The 18,972-nt window shown below is 52.2% G+C and overlaps 10 protein-coding genes across 10 annotated transcripts; 6 read left to right on the top strand and 4 right to left on the bottom strand.

The window, feature by feature from the left end:
* Window positions 1-138: 138 nt before the first annotated feature.
* Window positions 139-2,696, top strand: AKAW2_30889A (putative R3H domain protein; the record flags this gene model as incomplete). Its single annotated transcript, XM_041687453.1, has 4 exons — window positions 139-189; window positions 247-1,025; window positions 1,086-1,226; window positions 1,286-2,696. 4 exons carry the CDS (start codon window positions 139-141, stop codon window positions 2,694-2,696), a joined length of 2,382 nt encoding a protein of 793 aa, XP_041541336.1.
* A 664-nt stretch (window positions 2,697-3,360) lies between these two features.
* AKAW2_30888S (mitochondrial 54S ribosomal protein bL17m) lies at window positions 3,361-4,059 on the bottom strand (the record flags this gene model as incomplete). The annotated part of the gene is made up of 2 exons (XM_041687452.1): window positions 3,361-3,720; window positions 3,844-4,059. The coding sequence occupies 2 exons, from the start codon at window positions 4,057-4,059 to the stop codon at window positions 3,361-3,363; spliced, it is 576 nt and encodes a 191-aa protein (XP_041541335.1).
* A 618-nt stretch (window positions 4,060-4,677) lies between these two features.
* On the top strand, window positions 4,678-5,187 carry AKAW2_30887A (MICOS complex subunit Mic12 family protein; the record flags this gene model as incomplete). The annotated part of the gene is made up of 2 exons (XM_041687451.1): window positions 4,678-4,698; window positions 4,837-5,187. The coding sequence occupies 2 exons, from the start codon at window positions 4,678-4,680 to the stop codon at window positions 5,185-5,187; spliced, it is 372 nt and encodes a 123-aa protein (XP_041541334.1).
* A 243-nt stretch (window positions 5,188-5,430) lies between these two features.
* AKAW2_30886S (DUF5315 domain-containing protein) lies at window positions 5,431-6,415 on the bottom strand (the record flags this gene model as incomplete). Its single annotated transcript, XM_041687450.1, has 2 exons — window positions 5,431-5,491; window positions 5,613-6,415. 2 exons carry the CDS (start codon window positions 6,413-6,415, stop codon window positions 5,431-5,433), a joined length of 864 nt encoding a protein of 287 aa, XP_041541333.1.
* Window positions 6,416-7,061: 646 nt separating this feature from the next.
* rps23 (40S ribosomal protein uS12) lies at window positions 7,062-7,732 on the top strand (the record flags this gene model as incomplete). Its single annotated transcript, XM_041687449.1, has 2 exons — window positions 7,062-7,320; window positions 7,554-7,732. The coding sequence occupies 2 exons, from the start codon at window positions 7,062-7,064 to the stop codon at window positions 7,730-7,732; spliced, it is 438 nt and encodes a 145-aa protein (XP_041541332.1).
* A 547-nt stretch (window positions 7,733-8,279) lies between these two features.
* On the bottom strand, window positions 8,280-9,785 carry GCD7 (translation initiation factor eIF2B subunit beta; the record flags this gene model as incomplete). The annotated part of the gene is made up of 4 exons (XM_041687448.1): window positions 8,280-8,352; window positions 8,408-9,260; window positions 9,326-9,621; window positions 9,688-9,785. The coding sequence occupies 4 exons, from the start codon at window positions 9,783-9,785 to the stop codon at window positions 8,280-8,282; spliced, it is 1,320 nt and encodes a 439-aa protein (XP_041541331.1).
* A 912-nt stretch (window positions 9,786-10,697) lies between these two features.
* nemA (Nem1-Spo7 phosphatase catalytic subunit NEM1) lies at window positions 10,698-12,302 on the top strand (the record flags this gene model as incomplete). The annotated part of the gene is made up of 2 exons (XM_041687447.1): window positions 10,698-12,096; window positions 12,160-12,302. 2 exons carry the CDS (start codon window positions 10,698-10,700, stop codon window positions 12,300-12,302), a joined length of 1,542 nt encoding a protein of 513 aa, XP_041541330.1.
* Window positions 12,303-13,568: 1,266 nt separating this feature from the next.
* On the bottom strand, window positions 13,569-14,810 carry AKAW2_30882S (alanine--glyoxylate transaminase; the record flags this gene model as incomplete). The annotated part of the gene is made up of 2 exons (XM_041687445.1): window positions 13,569-14,640; window positions 14,722-14,810. 2 exons carry the CDS (start codon window positions 14,808-14,810, stop codon window positions 13,569-13,571), a joined length of 1,161 nt encoding a protein of 386 aa, XP_041541329.1.
* Window positions 14,811-16,301: 1,491 nt separating this feature from the next.
* Window positions 16,302-17,066, top strand: AKAW2_30881A (LOG family protein; the record flags this gene model as incomplete). Its single annotated transcript, XM_041687444.1, has 2 exons — window positions 16,302-16,342; window positions 16,406-17,066. The coding sequence occupies 2 exons, from the start codon at window positions 16,302-16,304 to the stop codon at window positions 17,064-17,066; spliced, it is 702 nt and encodes a 233-aa protein (XP_041541328.1).
* A 419-nt stretch (window positions 17,067-17,485) lies between these two features.
* VPS29 (vacuolar protein sorting-associated protein 29) lies at window positions 17,486-18,301 on the top strand (the record flags this gene model as incomplete). Its single annotated transcript, XM_041687443.1, has 2 exons — window positions 17,486-18,115; window positions 18,185-18,301. The coding sequence occupies 2 exons, from the start codon at window positions 17,486-17,488 to the stop codon at window positions 18,299-18,301; spliced, it is 747 nt and encodes a 248-aa protein (XP_041541327.1).
* Between the last annotated feature and the right edge of the window lie 671 nt (window positions 18,302-18,972).

Here is an 18,972-nt window from a genome sequence, read left to right as displayed (position 1 = left end):
CAACACCTGAGCGGGTAGAGTGCAGTCTCTCGTCGGGTTTTCCCCTTATCCAATCCGTCCGTATCCGATCGTTTATTGTCTTAGCGGAAGGAAACGCTACAAGAACCCTGGACGTTTGGCTCAGAGAGTCACGGAATAATGGCATCCAACAGTTCCACAAGAGACGAGCATCGTCTTTCCTTTGCAAAGGTAGGTGCTGCGTTGCTAGTCGGCCAACGGCGGGTTCTCGCTGACCCGCTCAAGCAGATTGCGGCCATGCCTCCGCCATCAAATCCGGAAGTCCCCGTATCATCTGACGAGTTGAACGGCTCACAGTCCGTCGATGACCCTTCATCATGTTCCGAACAACATGGCTCGGAAAATGTCCCCTCCAGCCAGGGCGACCCGATTTCTGTCCGAAACGAGGCTGCCGCTGTTGATCGAAACGTCGACAGTCTATCGCAGGCCGTACATGGTGTCCACATCGATGACAAAAAGTACCACGACGGCCCTGTATTTTCCAATGAGGCTGCAGACAACGCTTCTCTGAAACGAGAGAACTCGTTTGAGGATGATCGTACTCATCTTTCAAACTCCTCGACCAAGCCCACGAGCTTCGATTCTAAGAGCATGGCTTCTGTCACGACATTCGCAATGGACGAAAAAGATTCTTTGCGTCCGGATGACAGTGCGAGCGTTCAGGCCATTGATGAGGAGGAGTCCCTATCTGGGCACGCCTCCGGTGCCCCGAATTCACTGACAGGGTCAGAGTCAGGTGCCCGCGGATTCTTACAGAGACCACGGGGAATTCTGCAACCCACGGGACCTATATTCGTTGATGGTATGCAGCGCACAAATGGTGCCATATTGCCAGACACTGTCGCCAACAATTACCCGAATGCCGATGCTTTCCAAGCAGGACGGCCGATACATGGGTTCCCGTCAGAGCCCGACGAGAAACTTCTTGAGGCTATGAAGTCCCCCAAAGACCGCCTCTTGATTCTCCAACTGGAAGAAAAGGTCCGATACTTTATACAGAATTCTAAGTAAGTCGGCCACCATGTTGCCTTTGTGGTTCTGAGTTCAATATCCTGATGATTTCTTAGGGAGCACTCTTTGGAACTCCCGCCTTCGAACGCTTTTGGGCGGCTGCTTGCACACAAGCTGGGCGATTACTACCATCTTACGCACTTCGTTGACAATAATGTCACGTCCGTCCGGCTTCATCGGACGCCTTTCTGTCGGCTGTACGTCTGCGCTGCGATTCTCACTTCTTTTACGGTTGACCTGTGCTAATTCTTTGTAGCCCTACGCCTCTCTCGGTTCTCCACGCTGCGACTAACAGTACTCCGCCTCCCGCCATGCCTGCAATGAAGATCATGCGTCGTACCGATAGTGAGCGGCCTTCCACCGAGGGTAGCGTCGCGGCAAGCTCCTCCGCTGCATCTAAGAATGGATCCGAAGCCGGGGACAGCGGAAACGACGGGGAGCGGGGATCTACCCCGGCCAAGGATAGGTTGACCTTGACTCGCGAGGAGAGGGAGGCCAAGTACCAGGAAGCTAGGGAGCGAATCTTCCGTGATTTTACCGAGTCGAAGAGTACTGAGAACGCCAATGGCGATTCTTCCGGTACCAATATGTCACGCTCGAGCTCAACAAGTGGACGCAAAAAGGCGCAGCGCCAGAAAACTCCTCACGATGACAGTTTCGAGGTTCGATCTCAATTCAACGCGTATTACCCGGGAATGCCTTATGCCAACGGACCAATGCCCTACGGCATGGCTGTCAACGATCCGTCTTTTCCAGCCCAACCTTGCATGGTGGGACCCGGTGTGTCGCCGCCTAGTATGGGCTACGGTCATAGTGGCCAGACCGGTCCAATGTATTCCGGGCCCATGAACATGAATGCTATGCCACATTATTCGATGCCTGTGTCGCCTCAGATGACCCCCAGTGGCCCATGGCAGAACGGCCCTGTACCCCAGCAGTCCCCCTACTCTGGGTATGCGACCATCAACCAGTCGCCCGCGATGGCATCCACTAAGTCGTCCCCTGCGTTGAGCAGTTATCCTATGCCAAACTCCGTCCAATATCAACCCAATCCTGGTTGGTCCACGCCACCTTATCCCGGCGGCTATCCACAACCATCACATCGCAATCCTCCCCCATCTGGATGGGCCGGCTATCAAACGCAGCCTCCCACACCGACATCTTATCCTTATGCTCAATATCCCGGACAGCCCATGAGCCCGGGGATGCAGGGCCACGGCGGTGCTCACCCTTTGCCCGGAAGCTTCAATAGGTCGCCTTTCAACCCACAAACCCGCTCATTTGTCCCTGGTGGTGCGACGTTAGCACGGCACCCCAGCAAGGGCAACCAGCATGGTATGAACCCATATCCCGGTATGCAGCCGGGCATGCAGCCCCAGTGGTCCGGATTTCAAGATTTGAACAGCAAGGCTCAAGACATGCCTGGTTCAGTTGGACATGGCCCGACCCGCGGTGGGCCTTCGGGAGGCAGAGATTCTATTGCGAAGTGGGGGACACCGTCACATCTGCCACCCAAGCCACCACCGTCCGAGGTGCCTTCTGACTTTGACTTGAAACCGCGCAGTGGGCCCAGCTCGACGCATCCTTACTCGGGCAACACGCTCCCCGCCACCAAAAACGGGCCGCTTGTTGTTTCTGGCGGAGCAAGCCTGCCACGGGTCAACTGACGTGCTCCTGCCTAGGGCAGACAAAGCTTTTCTCCATTAGAGTGATACTACTACTTGACTGTTTTCTACCAAAAGTACATATGGTTCAATGTTGGCGTGATGTGTTGCTGGTGACAAGGTTCCTGACGTGGCCGTTCTGTATCTCTGGAAGATTAGACATAGGAACTGTTAGTTGTGATCAGCGTCGCATCTTTTGTGGGAGAGAGAAATGATTTGATGCGTGGGAACTGGGTTTCAAGGTCCTGTCAGCGCCGCCCAACCCCTCGCTGTCGACGACTGGGATTTCGTGGGCGTTCGGGACTTGGTTGGAAACCTGAATTACTCGATGTACTTTGAGCATTGCTATGTTTGCTAGATCTTGCTGGCTTGGGAGGGGCAGGCGATAGTGCTTAGATAAATACATTGTATGACACCAGGTGTTGAGATATTGACGTAGATGAATAAGTAATCGTCACTACCTGGAGATAATCTCGACGAAGGAGATGAACGGGTCCAATCTACATACACAACACCACTGAAACAAAACAGCTAAAATTACACAATCATGACTAGCCAAAACACGAGGCCCAAGCACACAGCAGTGAAGGTAAGGAAAAGGTAAAGGTACACAGGATAAAGGCCACCTAGGCCACCACCACCACCATCGATCACTTACACCTTCACTCTATTGCTTCGCAGGCTTGGCCTTCCCCGCCTCCTCCTTCCCATGACCCGTGATCTCTAAGCGCTTGATCTCCCTCTCGAGATCCGAGATTCCCCCCTTCCGGAACCGCGTGACCTTATTCACATTCATTGTGGTGAGTTCATTGAGGGTCTCCAAACCCTGAGACCGCTGTCTAGCAACTGTCCGCGCCGTCAAAGCAAACCGCATATCTTTAGGTCCATCTACCAACTCCAGGATTGCACTGGCGGCTTGATCATCCTTCTTGGGTTCGACGCGCAGAACTCGCGTGTAGCCACCGGGACGTTCGGCGTAGCGTTCACGAAGAGGACCGAAGAGCTTGGGGAGGAGTTCGTGGGGGGTCTAATCATTCATTTGGTTAGTTGATGAGATTGTTCGCTTTCATCTATCGTATATCCTCCACGGTATGTATGAAATATGTCTTGAGGAAGAAAGAAAGAGAAGGATAGAGGGGCAGCATCATACATAAAACGTCGACAATGCGCGCTTCCGGCTCGCTTCGGTGTTCTTCTTGCCCAGGGTGATCAGCTTCTCGGCCAGTCGTTGCGCCTCCTTGGCCTTGGCCCATGTGGTTGTGATGGATTCATGCTGGAAGAGAGAGGTGACGAGGTTGCGGAGGAGGGCCTGTCTGTGAGAGGACTTGCGGCTCAGATGGCGGAATTTGGCAGCACCTCCGGCCATAATGTTGGTGGTGGTGAGGGTGGTTTAGTCGATATGGGTTTCTTTTCGGGGCGGAGTGTGTGGATAAGCTGGCTTCGGGGCCAGGCGGTGGGATCGGATGAATCAAATCGAAAAGACCGGATGGAATTGAACCCGGGGTGGAGGATCAATGGGATATCAGGAGTCGTCGGTTGTTTTTCGTTGTCGTTGAGAGGGAAAGATGAAGCTGGAGATGGAGATGGCGGAAAGATTCGATTCGCCGCGTAGCCAATCGGAGTGCGGGTACGGCAGCCCCGACTTTCTCCTCCGTTTGGGAACATCTTTGATCTTCCTTCCTTCGATCCCCCATTGAGTTCTTTTGCGTCTTATTATTGGGGAATCTCTTTTGCCTGAACTGTACAGTGATATTTGGACAAGTCGGACATATTTATTTTGTCCCCAACTCCCGCTTGGTGGCCACATCACACGATACTCCTCGTCGTTCCATCTCAATCAATCCCGATTGTCTGATTGTCCGCAAGGGCTTTGAATAACCCCCGCTTTCATCTGTACACTTTACCAATCTCGACATCCTCTATTTGGCTTTGGTCAAGCCATTTGTGAATATCCGGTCTTGTAATTTCGAAGAATAGAGATAACATGGGCTTCTTCGCTGGCTTCGTAAGTCCCCGTTATGCCCTTACCAACTCTCCCACCTTTTCATCCACTTATCCTACATCCATCCCTCCCTTCAACCCCGTCCTCCCTCACATACAAATCAAACCAAACCAAAAACATTATAGCTTACGCCCAAATCAGTTCAGCGGCTTCGCCCTCACCACCTCCGTCCTGTACATCTCCCTCCAAGTACACAAAGCCAATCGCCTGGAACAGCGCAATGCCATTCGCGAACAAACCCGCGCTCTGAACTGGTTGGCCTCATCGGCAGGCGCATACGATCGTCGCTTATTGCCTCAAGAGACTCAGAAGCGTCCGGGTGAGGAAGAAGACCGGAAGACGAAACCCGTCTTGAAGGACTTCTTGAAACATCGCTGGAACCAAGAGGTGGAGACGTTGGCGAGGAAGGCGTATGAGAGTCGGTGGGAGGATGCGCGGGATACGGCTGTGGAGGGGTGGAAGACGGTGGTACGGTTGGTGAAGAAGGAGTAAATAGATTTGTCTCCTAGTGCCGCCTTTTGTTTATGGTTTGCGTTGGGTGTAGGTGTGGGTGTGGGTTTGATGGAGATGAAGTTTCAGATACCCTTTGGTTTTTGTTCTATATTTATAGGTTGTTTCGATTTGACTTGTTTGACTAGCGGTATAATGCTACATTTCTTGTTTTCTTGGTTCGTGGTGATTGCTGGGTATATGAAGCAGGGCTTCTTTGGGGGCTGTTGCCGCCTATGAGGTGGGTTAAGTATGCGGGTTGGCGCAGATTTGATGCGATTGTCTTGCGACTGCTGGTACTTGGACACTGTATGCCGCGTTGACAGCAATGCATTCCACAGTCAGTAGGCTAGTCGCCTCACTCTATAATACAGAGGGCTATCAAGCAGTCCCCATAGAATGTCTGTATAAGCCAACAGCTAGCTCACCCAGTATCAGTCGTGGTCTGTGTCGTGGTACTCATGCTATCAGTATCACTCCAGATATCTTTGCTCTCTCTTTCCACCGCGCGCATAGCCTGAGCGACTTCCTCCAGCTTGGCCACCACGTCCAAGACACCATTATTAACCCGATCGAAGTATCGATCATTAGCCTCCCGTCTCTCCCGTGCGAGGAGGATATCCTTTTCCGTCTCCTCATCCAGATTCCGCGAGGATCCATCCTCAGGATTAGCAGAATCGCCCGGTCCAGCCGTGCTTCGCGACGCTGGCCGCAGCGACGCATTACTCTTTGCCGTGGCCGCAGCAGCAGCAGCAGCGGCAGCACCTTTTGTTTCCACAACCTCATCCCCGGCTTCGCTGCGCGCCCACGCCTGCGCAAGCTTCAGCTGTTTTGTCCGGAGATCTTCCAACGCTTCAGAGTGCTTCTCCCCAAAGACATGTTCGCCCGTTGCCGCGCTCAGCTCGACCTCGGACAATGCGCTCTGCATCTCCTGCCATATAGCCTCGGAGCCGTCCACCTCCCCCTTGGACTGCTTGCGAGTCAGGAATGGCGAGAGGGATCCCGGAGCCTCCAGGGTTCCTGCCCGGGACGAGCGATTGCGCTGCAGAGGCGGCCGCGGAGAGGCTCCCGTCGTCGGAACAGCGGATACTGGCGGGGGAAGAGAGAGGTTGGAAGCATTATGTGACGGCGGGCCCTGGAAGAGGACAGGCGGGGGAAGACGCTGGGCACTTATCTTCCTGGTGTCCATTTTAGGATCCATTTTGGGATCCATCCTGAGTGGGGGGTCCATAGTTGGCAGTATATTGATTTCCCTCCTCCTTGCTATAAATTAAACATTATAATGTTGTATCGGGTCACAATTGAAGATCAATTTCATAGTTAGAAAAGCAGAGAAGTGGTGATAGAAGTGACAGCATCCTTATCGTTATCAGGAACCACGGGGAGAGAGAGACACAGGCAGAGACGGAGAGGGCCGAAGTTTCTCCGACTCCGACCCAGCCCGAGTCCCGTGCCTCGCTTAGCGGCCGTTTAGGGCGAAGCCGCACAGCAGAACATTTTCGATCTAGTCGAGCGACCGCCGGCCGTGAAAGCGAACCCCCCCTTCGACTTTCGACAACCATCCGCCCATCCAGCCAATTTTATCCATCAGTTCGGTACGTATAGAGATAACCCCCCTATTGTGAATTTATTATCACCAGTGCGACATTTCCCTGGTTGCGAAAAAGACAACGAGAAATTCTCCCTACGCACACATAAAGTCCGCCTATATATATCCCCGAATCTTGAGAAAGAGAAATCCGCAAACACGTCCGCCACCTGCAGCTTTTCCCAACTTCATCACCGAATTACCACCCATTTATTGGAAAAATAACATAATTCTAACGGAAATCTTTGTTTTTCTACAGTTCACCCTTTTTCGAACATAATCCGACAAGATGGGTAAGGGACAGCCCCGTGGTTTGAACGCCGCCCGCAAGCTCGCGACCACCCGTCGCGAGAACCGCTGGGCCGATCTGCACTACAAGAAGCGCCTCCTCGGTACTGCCTACAAGTCCTCTCCCTTCGGAGGTGCCTCCCACGCCAAGGGTATCGTTCTTGAGAAGGTCGGTGTTGAGGCCAAGCAGCCCAACTCCGCTATTCGCAAGTGTGTCAAGGTCCAGCTCATCAAGAACGGCAAGAAGGTTACCGCTTTCGGTGGGTGATCCTATCCTATTCGTTTTTCTTTTATTTTCCCGGTTGTTGTGGATGGATGGATGGATGTGTTTGGTTTGGGGGATCATATGATGGAAGTCTTTGTGTATGGAGGACACAGACAATATGAGAGAAGGGCAAGGGGAGCATGGAATGGAGTTGGGGGGCGACACCGGGAAAATATTTAATATCTGATTCTGGGTATCGATTGTGCTAACATATGGTGCTTTGTATAGTCCCCAACGATGGTTGCTTGAACTTCATCGATGAGAACGACGAGGTCCTCCTCGCCGGTTTCGGTCGTAAGGGCAAGGCCAAGGGTGATATTCCCGGTGTCCGTTTCAAGGTCGTCAAGGTCTCCGGTGTCGGTCTGCTCGCTCTCTGGAAGGAGAAGAAGGAGAAGCCCCGCTCTTAAATAACCCAAACCCTGGGGAATTTAATAAAGATGTTATTAGCGGGGTGGAAGGGGGCCCATTCCATGGAAGATGCTTCGGGGCAAAGGCAAAGCAAACACAAGTCTATGGTCTGGAATTGATGGTTCAGGACGGATGAGACCCTGCAAAATACATACCATTTGCAGCGTACTACGATTGATATATCCATAAAAGATGGCGCCATGATTTATTTCTTTGGGAGGGCCCTAAAATTCAAATCCTTCAAAAAAATGAGTCTAGCTCTTGTCGTAGTTTTCTGTAAAATAAAGTAAGCATTCGGCTATGCGTTAATCTAGGACGCGTATGCTACGGTCTACGATGGTTGATTGTATCAATCGATAAGGACTGATCTCATTCACAAAGATTATCCTAACATCCCCGCGGGTATCGTTGCGTTCCATTATCTATGCCCTTACGCCTTACTCATCTATAGCCGTATTTTTTGCATGTCATCTTGCAGCCGTCTGCATTCCCTTAAGTTTTTGTTCATATGTTGATTCATTTCCATTTCCATAATCCTCAAAACCGTTAGACGTTGATATCCTCCTTGCGGTAGTGGTCCGAGACAATACGGTAAAGGTAAGATGGCGCATGGCCTCCCCTGGAATGCTTGTCAGTTCTGCAGACTTGATGGGCCAAGTTTTAGGGTAACTTACAGGTTAGTGATGTAAAGGTCGACCAGTTCCGCGGGGACATAGTCGTAGAGCGGGTTCTGAACGTCAATTTGGTCTACTAGGTCACCATCTTCGTACCCAATAACCTTGCTGACATCGCCATACTCGATCAGCGAGTCGAAGTCGAACGGGTAGACAGGGCTGAGCTTGTAGACACCGCTCACAACGACCACGGGAGTCTGGTGCACCTTGGCCGCGCGAGCGATGACTCGCGTGCCTGCCGCAGCGACCAACCCACCGTTGGCAAGGACCGAGTGTGTGCCCAAGATGACCTTGTTGACACGGGACATGAGCGCGAAAACTGCGGAGTCGGGGATGAGGATAACAGTGATGCCCAGAGCAATCAAAGGTTTCTGGAAAGCCTCGGTGCTCAGGATGTCGTCGTCCTTAGGAGCCTGTCCGCTGACGGTGGCATGGGTCGCTTCATGGTTGTTAGGATAAGATTCGGCATGAATCACGGTGAACTTGCGCTTGGCCGCAGCCTTGAGCAAGAACTTCTGGACGGTAGTCGAGGATGTGTGTGTGAGGATGATTTCGTTGGAGTGAATGTGTTCCAAGGCATAGGCCGCAATCTGGTCGTCCACCTGGCCCAACTCATCGATAATCTCGTTGATACCGTCGAGAACTTCGGCACGGATGTCTTTGTTGTGGCTTTGGCCAAGTAGGCGGCCGGACGGAGACGCGGAGGCCGGAGTGCCAGGAAGAGACGACTCAGGCTCTGGGTGTGAGAGGAGACTGAACATGGAAATGGGCGTGGCCGACAGCGAAGTAAAAGGCTGTCTGGAGGATGACCGGTCGGAGCCTTCATGGCGGGAAGAGAGAACTTCGGAGGGGTCTGCAAACGACATGTATATTAGCTCACAACAGTCCTGGCTTGGTGTGCGATGAGACAGGACTGACCATCCAAGGCACGAGGGGTCTGAGGCTGGCTTTCAGAGCCCGCTTCACTCAGAGTGAAGTCGGCCTCTCTGTCGTCTTCCGCTTCATCACGGATCAATCCGAGCACACGTCTGACAATGTTTCCGACCACCATCTCCCTAGGCTGGGCAGCCATCACGCGCCTTCCCACATGCTGGACCCGCTCAATCATCTTGTTCGCATCCGAAGTCCGAGTGGCCGAAATAACACTGCGCAGAAGGTAGGCGGTCGCGGTCGCGCATGATCTGGAATGGCGAATCTGTCTGCGTTTCAGAAGCCTAGAGGCTGGTCAGTATGTTGCACGAGCTGCTGCGACACGCGGTGATATGACGTCGAGGACGCACGAGATCAGATCGTCAATCGATGTATCAATTGGATTCGTCTTCAAGGACTTGAGGAACGACGCCAATCCAGGCGTCAGGGCCGCGGAAGTGGACGGCATGGTTGCGATTAACCGCGAAGGGGTCTCTTAATGAGTTGACTGGCAGGCTTGAAAGTCTTGACAAGCTCCAATGGCTTCCTGGTCAGGCACGCACAGTGTTAGAAGGTGGAGGAGTCATATGGTCGCGAACGGTAGCATACCTTGGAGAGGTCGCTGGAAGATTTCTCGAAATTGCACCGGTTGAGGAATCTATGACCAGATCAAACCGGAGAATAACGAACTCCACGTGGGAGACTTTTTGGGGGGGAGAAAAGTGAGGGAGTTAGAGGGGGGAAGGTCAAAGGGAGGAAGAGGAGGAGAAGGTGGGATGTGGTGACGGCGGGAGAATTTGCCCGCCTTCTTTCGGTCTCAACTGCGCTCGGCCCAACCATACATACATACGTCCATACATACATACGGTCTCAGCGTAACATACGGCCAGGCCGCTTCCCTCACTCTCACTCTCTCTCCTCTTGCTCTCCCCACACTTTCTTACTTCGGCCCATCGTTCCTCAACTTCATCCGCCGGCTGATCGGCTGCTGTCCGTCTCAACTTCCTTCTTCCCCCAGCCCTCCCTCCCTCTTACCTCCCCTCTCTCCGTGAAGCCTCCCTCTCGTTGTCGCCGTGAATTCCGCACGTTCGGGCTCTCCTTTCCGCCCGTCCTTTCCTCGGATCTACTTGTCGTCATTCCGCCATCCACCAGGTCGGGTAACGGTGAAATCCGAAAAAGCACGGGTTGTCGACTGGCGCATTGAGGTCCGTAGACCCCAACAGTTTCGGCTCTCTATATCACCGCATCATGCTCCAACATCCCCGGTCCCATCACCGGCCTCGACTATCTAGCCTTGCAGTATTCAAATGATTGCTGACCTACGCTCCTTCTCCCTCTAGTCACCTGCGCCAGCCCAGACACCCGTGGGCCGTGTGGGAAGATGAACTCGCTCAACATCCTCTCGTCTCGAGTCATTGGCCAGTCGTCCCTCCCAGCTCGGAGCCGTCAGCGTTCCCGGTCTCAGGGAGACGTCGCCAGAGCGAGTGAGCCCGGCGACCTTGCCAAACTTCGGTCGTACAGCGAAAGCAACTTTCACTCGACCGAGGCCCACGAGAATGGCCATGATGCGCCCGACGAGAATATATACTACTCCCACGAAATTACGTTTGATGAGAAATCGCCCCTATTACGAAGTATACAGAAAGATGGTTCATTTGCTACGAAAAGCACCCTAGGATTCGTTGCCCAACGGTTCTTTGATGCGATTGCGGAAACGATCAAGTTCATCTTATCCACCTTAGCTGCGCCCGGTTTTTATGTTGCCCAATGTTTCGAAGACGATAATGGTCATTACTCTTTCATGGCACCTGTGAGAAAGCTACGACGGTCCGTGTCTCGCCGCCCATCTAAGTCGACTGGCTCCACGACGGCGGGTAGAGGTAGTCGACAAGCGGAGAGCAAGCGACGAACAGGTACTTCGCGACGGTCTAAGAGCAACGTTTCACGGGAATCCATCGCTTCGAGCACGTCCGAGTCGGAAGGAGATCGCCGGAGCGCCAAGGCACTCGGCAATAGTCGGTCACGAACCTCCAAGGCAAAATCGTCCAGTCCAGAACCAAGGCCAGATGAGACCGCTCCTAGACGCTCGATCCGGATCAAGCTTCATAGTGAAGAGGCACTCAAACGACAGAGGCAACGTCGGTCGCAAAGTGCTGATCTGCGCCAGACACCGGAAAATGGGGTTCAGGGTACTCTCAACCTCGACAGTCTCAAATCTCCCACGTCTCCGTCTGTGCATAGCCTCACCAGGTATCCGCATTCTCCTGTCCCTCCTCGCCCGCTGATTCCACCCCGTGTGCCGTCCTACACGGCCAACCTCCGCCTTCCCAAGAGCCCGCAAAAGACTCTAGTCCTCGATCTTGATGAGACTCTTATTCATTCCCTGGCTAAAGGCGGCCGCATGTCCAGTGGGCACATGGTTGAGGTCAAACTATCCACGCCGATGACGACTGCACTTACACCCGGCGGACCTCCCACGACTCTGGGCCCGCAGCATCCCATTCTGTATTACGTACACAAACGACCCCACTGTGATGAGTTCTTGCGCAAGATCTCCAAGTGGTACAAGCTGGTCATCTTCACAGCCAGTGTACAAGAGTATGCGGATCCAGTCATTGACTGGCTTGAGCAGGAGCGGAAATACTTCCAGGCGCGGTATTACCGTCAGCACTGTACTTTACGGAATGGTGCATATATTAAGGACCTCAGCTCTGTGGAGCCTGATTTGAGTAAGGTAATGATCCTGGACAATAGTCCTATGAGTTATATTTTTCACGAAGGTACGTCTCGACTTTGGCGTTATTCTCCTGCCATACCCCAGCCTGCTCTAACATCTCCGCCAGATAATGCTATCCCAATTGAGGGCTGGATTAATGATCCCACGGATAATGGTCTTCTTCACCTCGTCCCCATGTTAGAAGCCTTGCAGTATGTGACCGATGTGCGGGCATTTTTGGCCTTGCGTAGAGGGGAAGCGGAAGCTTAATCTGGCGCCGAGGGGGCGAGGGTGGAGGCCTTTACCAGACCATAGAAACGAAAATCAGAAAAAAGGAAAAAAAAAAAAAAAGAAAGAAAGAGAAAGCACAATTTGATGTTTACGGAAGTTCTTATAATGCATTCATAGCTCAGCTCAGCTCATGTAAAGAAGAGGCTGAAGGGAAAGCATGACGAGTGTTCACTGAAGCATATTGTTTGTTCCTCTCCATTCCATTACCATACCATACCCCCTCTCCTGTTTTTATCCTTTTGCCTTTATTATACTACTTTGTCACCCTACAGATTCTTGTAATTCCTTTACTTTCCATTGTCATTCTTCTATACTATTCTCTATGCTTACATTTGTGTCATTCTGTTCCACCTTGTCTTACGAGTCAGGAATCATCCTCAACTGCTCGCCTTGCCGCCCACCAACCTCAAATACCATATACCTTCCTGTCTGAGTTTTTATTCATCAAGACAGCGTTGCTAACTGCCACTTTGCTTCTTCTCTTCTTTGATTGAAAGAAAACAATCGGAATTGGGTTGTGGGTTTTCTCACTGCTTTTGTATGTCTGTCATGTCAATTAGCCTGGGGATAGATCATTCCATTCCATCAATGGCCTGTTGGTTCAATCGGATTAGGTCATCTCCTGAGTCGTACTACTGTTTTGTTTACAAAGTGAGATCTGTTACAGGTAGTATAGCTCGACTCAGTGACCTATGATGCTAAGTTCTTAGTAACTAGTACTACTAACAGTTGTGCCAGTCTTGTCATGATAGATCATAGGCGTGGGTAAATATATATGGCTGTAGTGGGGGACCTTTACCACCGAATCAATAATATGGAGTAACTATGAACTAACCGAGGTGATGATGATGATGATGATGGCATGACTGTCAGGATATCACGTAATCTATACTACGTAGAAGTAAATCTTACTTTCGAAGTGCTCCAATTATTATGCAATACTGTATGTGCTATACTATACATACATAGTAAGACTAGATATACTGCAGGCCAAGTGGAGACGGAATAAATGGTAAACCCGATAGGGTAATATGGCAGAAGCTGTCATTTCCTATCGCTGTTTCCATATTTCTATTTATCGTTATCGCGGCGTGTCCGACATCGGGGAGATCGGGTTGATACGAAGTATGAAGATTACGACATATATTATATGCAAAATAGTTTTATCCAATTTTTATTCATTTCGTTATAATTTCTTTTTGTTGGCTTGTTCGTCTAAGATATCGTTATGGTACTGATTGATTTTTACAGTCCCTTGGCCTGCTTGGCCTCTGTCAAGGCTTCCTTCAAGGCAGCAATGGCCTTGTCGACGTCCGAACGGTTGGGATCCGTAACGCTGACGCCCATGTGTCCGAAGCGGATGTACTTGGTGGCAACCTGCTTGTGCAGACCCGCTGCAAAGATGACGCCGCGCTTCAGCAGACCCGGCAGAACGTCCGGGGGAGCCAAGCCCTCCGGCAGCCAGATGGCCGTCATGGCGTGAGCCTGGTTCTCGGGCTTGGAAGCGACCTGCTGCAGACCGAGCTCGGCGACAGCAGCCTTGACGCGGTCGGAGGCCTGGGCGTGGATGGCGTAGCGCTCCGACATGGGGCGGGCGGTGATCTGGGAGAGGGTGGTGTGCAGGGCGTGGACGAGCTGGGTAGGAGGGGTGGCGAAGTAGGAGGGCTTGAAGTTCTCGTAGTTCTGCATGATGGGGAGCCAGTTGGCGATGGAGGCGTAGTAGGAGGACGGGGGCGTCTGGCGGGTCTTGAAGGTGTCGATAGCACGGCCGGACAGCATCAGGATGCTGAGGCCGGGAGGGCAGCCAATGGCCTTCTGACTGGCCGTAAGGACGACGTCAATGTCCCATTCGTCAAAGGCGATCTCTTCGCAGCCGACACTGCAGACACCGTCGACGACGATCAGGGTCTGGGGGCTGACACGGCGGACGACCTCAGCCACGCGCTTGATGTCGCTGAGGACACCGGTCGAGGTGTCGACGTGGGTGATGGTGATGATCTTGTAGGGCTTCTCCTTGAGGGTCTGCTCAATCTGCTCGAAAGAGGGGCGTTCGCCGATGGGGGCCTTGAGCTGGGTGGCATTGGCGCCATAGGTTTCCAAGCAGGTAGCGAAGGAGTCGGCGAAGTAACCGGTGTGCAGAACCAGGGCATTCTCACCCTTCTCGATCAGGTTGGAGGCCACGATATCCCAGCCGAGAGTACCACTACCGGAGATGACGAAAGGCTGAGCAGCAGGGTTGGAGGACTGGAAGAGTTTCCGGACCATGGACAGGGTCTCTCCGAATGTCTTGACGAAACCGGGGGCGACATGGCTCTCACTGGAAGCCAAGAAATCGGTCAATGAGGGGCAGATCGGAGGAAAAAGGACGAGGAGGGGGGAAGGGGATGGATTAACTTACGCATAGTGAGCCATTGACTGGAGGACAGCATCGTCGAATTCAATGGGCCCTGGGATCAACAGGGTGGGGTGAGGGGCTTGGGAGGACATTTTGGCGGCGGGGGGAGAGGAGTCAGTGGGAGAGGAAGGAGTCGAAGGAGTAGAAGGAGAGGTAGTCGGAGTGGAAGCAGTGCGATCGAGGGGTTTATATTCGATATCGTCGGGAGCCAACGAGTTCCTCTCGGTCGAGAAGGGAGTGTTAAGCTCCGGCAGCGGGAGTCGCTGATCCAGGTGCCTGGAAATCAGGCTCAATCGCTGCTGGGGAGTGCGTTTGGCCGCCAGGGTTGCTGATTGAATCGGCTCTCGACGGGAGAGAGAGCCTGCGGGGTAAAGGAAGATTGGATAACGATAACTCTCTTTTGCTTGTGATGGAGGGTGGAACAACCGTGGGTTTCCCTCGGGGATCGCCGGGCTTGGATGCAGTAATGGCTGTAATTGCAGTAATTGTAATCTCTGTATCTCCCAGGCACACTACTTCACGCCCTATGGGACTTTTCCTAGTGTAATGGCTGATTCCGGGTGATTTTATGCGATGGGTGAGATTGGAAACGATTTATGGGACTCGGTTTTTAAGAATTCGGGTTTCGGGGAAATAGTTGTATTTCCTCACGTTCAAAAATTTTTTTCCATTCCCCTTTTTTCCAAAATCATTCCCCTTTTTCCCTTACATTCTATCGGCCGGAAGACGCCATTCTTTCTCCAACCCGGACGGACCCTTCCGTCCCACGATTTTCTCCGCGTTCAACAATGGCTGTGTCTGTCTTGACTCATACAAATGACATGACTAGTTAAATTGACTAACTAGTGTAGTTGACTGCACGATGGGCCATTGTTGATTTACTTTGCATACTTCTGGGCAAGTGCAAGTTGAAAGTCAGTTGTGTCTCTGTACAAATGAGATCTCAGTAACAGCCACAACCGGCGCAGTGACCCATACTACGCTGTCCTCCCTCACTGCAGTGTCCATGTGGACGATCTTGGCCAGGTCTCTGAAGATTCATCCTGGTGACTTAACTAACTACTTACTCAAGATGTACCATCAGTCAGCACAATTCGCAGGTCTTTGTCCGTTTATCTGGAATCAATTAGTGACCACCCGGAGCAGTCCAGACCTTCGGACTTCCCACCTACTGATTCTCCGTTCCATAGCAGCAACGATGAAATTGTCTTGTTTTTTGGCCTCACAGATGTATGTAGGAAAGCGCAAACATGTCTGCCCGAATCTGCTGGATAGATAATGTTCTGGTTGCTTACGGCGCCCACATGCTGTCGTGGAGGGGTGCTGTTGGTCTTCCATTCGATGCTGAGGTTCGGGGAGCCTTGGTTCTCTTCCAAGTGGGTCTGAGTCTCCAGCTGAACGACGACCTGCCATCCATTCCATGCAGTTTGTCTGCGTTCATTCTGGTTACATCAAAAGGAATAAATAGTTGTCCTCTTCAACGTCCCTAGTCCAAATCATTCCAACAGGATACTTGTCGGGCTACCGTTTGGAATCCCTTGATACTTCTACCCCTCTCTTTACCCCTCCATCGGATCATCACAATGGCAACCCAAGAGCCTAAACCCGCAGTGGTCTGCGTTTTGTAGGCTGACCTCCCCCGGATACATCAGTACTTCTCAGAATGATAGTACTAATTCCCCATCAGCTGCGGCTCCTATCCGGGTAACTCTCCTAGCCATTTGGAAGCAGCTCGTGCGCTTGCGCAAGATTTCCACAAGCACAATGTGCAGCTGGTTTACGGTGGTGGTACCGTTGGTATCATGGGAGAGCTCGCCAAAACCCTGGTCTCATTATCAGGACCCAAGTCAGTCCAGGGGATTATCCCGCAAGCCTTGGTTGAGGTCGAAGAAGGCTACAAAGGCTCCGCAGCAGACACGCAAAGCAAGGAAGGCAAGGCTGCTGAGCGTGTCGTGAACCAGTCCGTACAAGAATCCAACTTCGGCATGGTGACCATCGTCCCCGACATGCATACCCGCAAAAGATTGATGGCCCAGAAGGTCCTTGAAGGCGGTCCCGGGTCAGGCTTCGTTGCCCTTGCTGGTGGATTTGGCACCATGGAGGAACTCATGGAAATGACCACCTGGAACCAGCTTGGTATCCACAAGGCGGGCATCGTCCTACTGAACATCAACGGCTACTGGAATGGGATTCTCCAGTGGATCCAGGCCGCGGTCAAAGAGGGTCTGGTGAGCCCTGAGAATGCTCGTATCATTGCAGAGGCTACGAAGGTGGAGGAGGTTCTTAAGATGCTGAGGGAGTATCAAATCAGCAGTGATCGTATGGCGTTGAACTGGGGACAAGAATAAGCGGTCGATTACTCAGCAATCCTCTACCAGCATACACGATACAACATGGCACCACGACACCTCTAACCTGTATAGTTATGAGTACTGAGATTGTCGCATAGAGCCTCCTATAATAGAATGATTCATGGATAGTTGTCAAGCCAAGTGACCTACAGAGGCTAATCCCGAACGGCTTGTAGGATAGGGCTTAGGGCAGCCCGGGGTGGCAGGCATCCATCGGCGGGCGTCCATAAGCTTTCCCCGCGGAGCTCCATCGCGCCGGAGGAGCAACTGATAGTCAATACGTAGCTTAATTTCCCATTCCCGTTCCCATCACCGTCGCCGTCTGCTGTCCGCCTACTACGTCTCGCCAATCATACTCCCAAGTCCACGCCCACTTGGAATGGGCCTTGAGTACTTCCTTGCTTGCTTCTTCTAGGATGACTTCCCGTCTAGTCCTGGTCATTGGTGACCTCTTCATCCCCGACAGAGCCCCCGTACGCATCCCCTCATCCCTTATCGCATCCTCGCAGGTTGACCTGTCTGCTGACTTGTACTCGCTAGGACCTCCCGGCCAAGGTGCGCACTTTTGCTCCATCCTTCTTGACCCTCCTCTCTGTTTCGCAATCCCCCGTTCTCGATTAACACGCGCACAGTTCCGGAAACTCCTGACGCCAGGCAAGATCGGCCAGATCCTCTGTCTCGGCAATCTCACCGATCGGAGCACTTTTGAATTCCTCCGACAGGTCGCTCCAGATTTGCAATTGGTCAAAGGCGACTTCGATGTCGATTCCCCAAACCTACCCCTCTCCAAAGTGGTGACTCACGGGAGTCTCCGCATCGGCTTTACTCATGGCCACACCATCATCCCACCGGGGGACGCCGATGCCCTTCTGATCGCTGCCCGCCAGATGGATGTTGATATACTGCTATGGGGTGGAACCCACCGCTTTGAAGCTTTTGAGCTGGAGGGGAGATTCTTTATCAACCCGGGCAGCGCCACCGGAGCCATGAGCACGGGGTACTGGCCTGAAGGGGAGGAGCCGACACCTAGTTTCTGTTTGATGGATGTAAGTCGCGCAACTCTACGGGCTCACTGCAAGACATTTTACGTGCTCCATGCTAATGATGTACCGCAGATCCAAGGCGATGTTCTCGTGTTGTATGTTTACCAGCTGAAGACGGACGCCAACGGGGTTGAGACAGTCGCGGTCGAGAAAGTATCTTACCGCAAGAACAATATCCCTTCTTCATGAGTTGACGCTTTATAATTTCTTATTGTACATACATAGAACCAGGCACGATAATGATGTTCTTCTAACCTATGCGACTGTTGTTCATGTTGTTCATGTTAAATTAGTTGATAGCGATGTATGGTTGCAATCCATGGTCTGTCCCGAACATGTCGCATCACGTAGGGCAGTAGCTGACATATAGCATGATTCCTGCTGCAAATAAGACCCCTACCCAAGGAGATGATAGGTTCTATCGGCATTATACTGAGGGCGCGGTAATTGCTACGGAGATTGACAGGCTCCTTGCTGTACGGTGGACATTTTTACGTAACTTTGATGTCCCCGAACCTAAAAGGAAGGGGAAAAAAGACATTTACAGGTCCGCAAGCCTTGGGAAATACGTACGTAGCGATGGATTGAATCCCAACATCTGCCAATGCGACTAGGAACTTGCCGAGTCCTAGGGGCTCAGGATGATGTAGAGCGGTACCGACGGGAGTGGTCCAATGACAAACCTGCTAGGCCGGAAAGAGCAAGCAGTGACTTCGGCGTCGATCAACGCAAGCATCACATTTGGTTTCTGCACCCTCGAGTCACCTATCACCTATCTTACTTTCTCTACTTGAACAGGTCCTAGTTTAGTTCTAGGTGCCAGTCCTTTCTGCCCTTCTCGGACCTTTTATTTTTCCTGC

The sequence above is a fragment of the Aspergillus luchuensis genome, chromosome 3, assembly GCF_016861625.1.
Source record: "Aspergillus luchuensis IFO 4308 DNA, chromosome 3, nearly complete sequence".
Taxonomy (NCBI): domain Eukaryota; kingdom Fungi; phylum Ascomycota; class Eurotiomycetes; order Eurotiales; family Aspergillaceae; genus Aspergillus; species Aspergillus luchuensis.
Note: the sequence above shows the minus strand (reverse complement) of the source record. Positions and strands in the feature narration are given on the sequence as shown.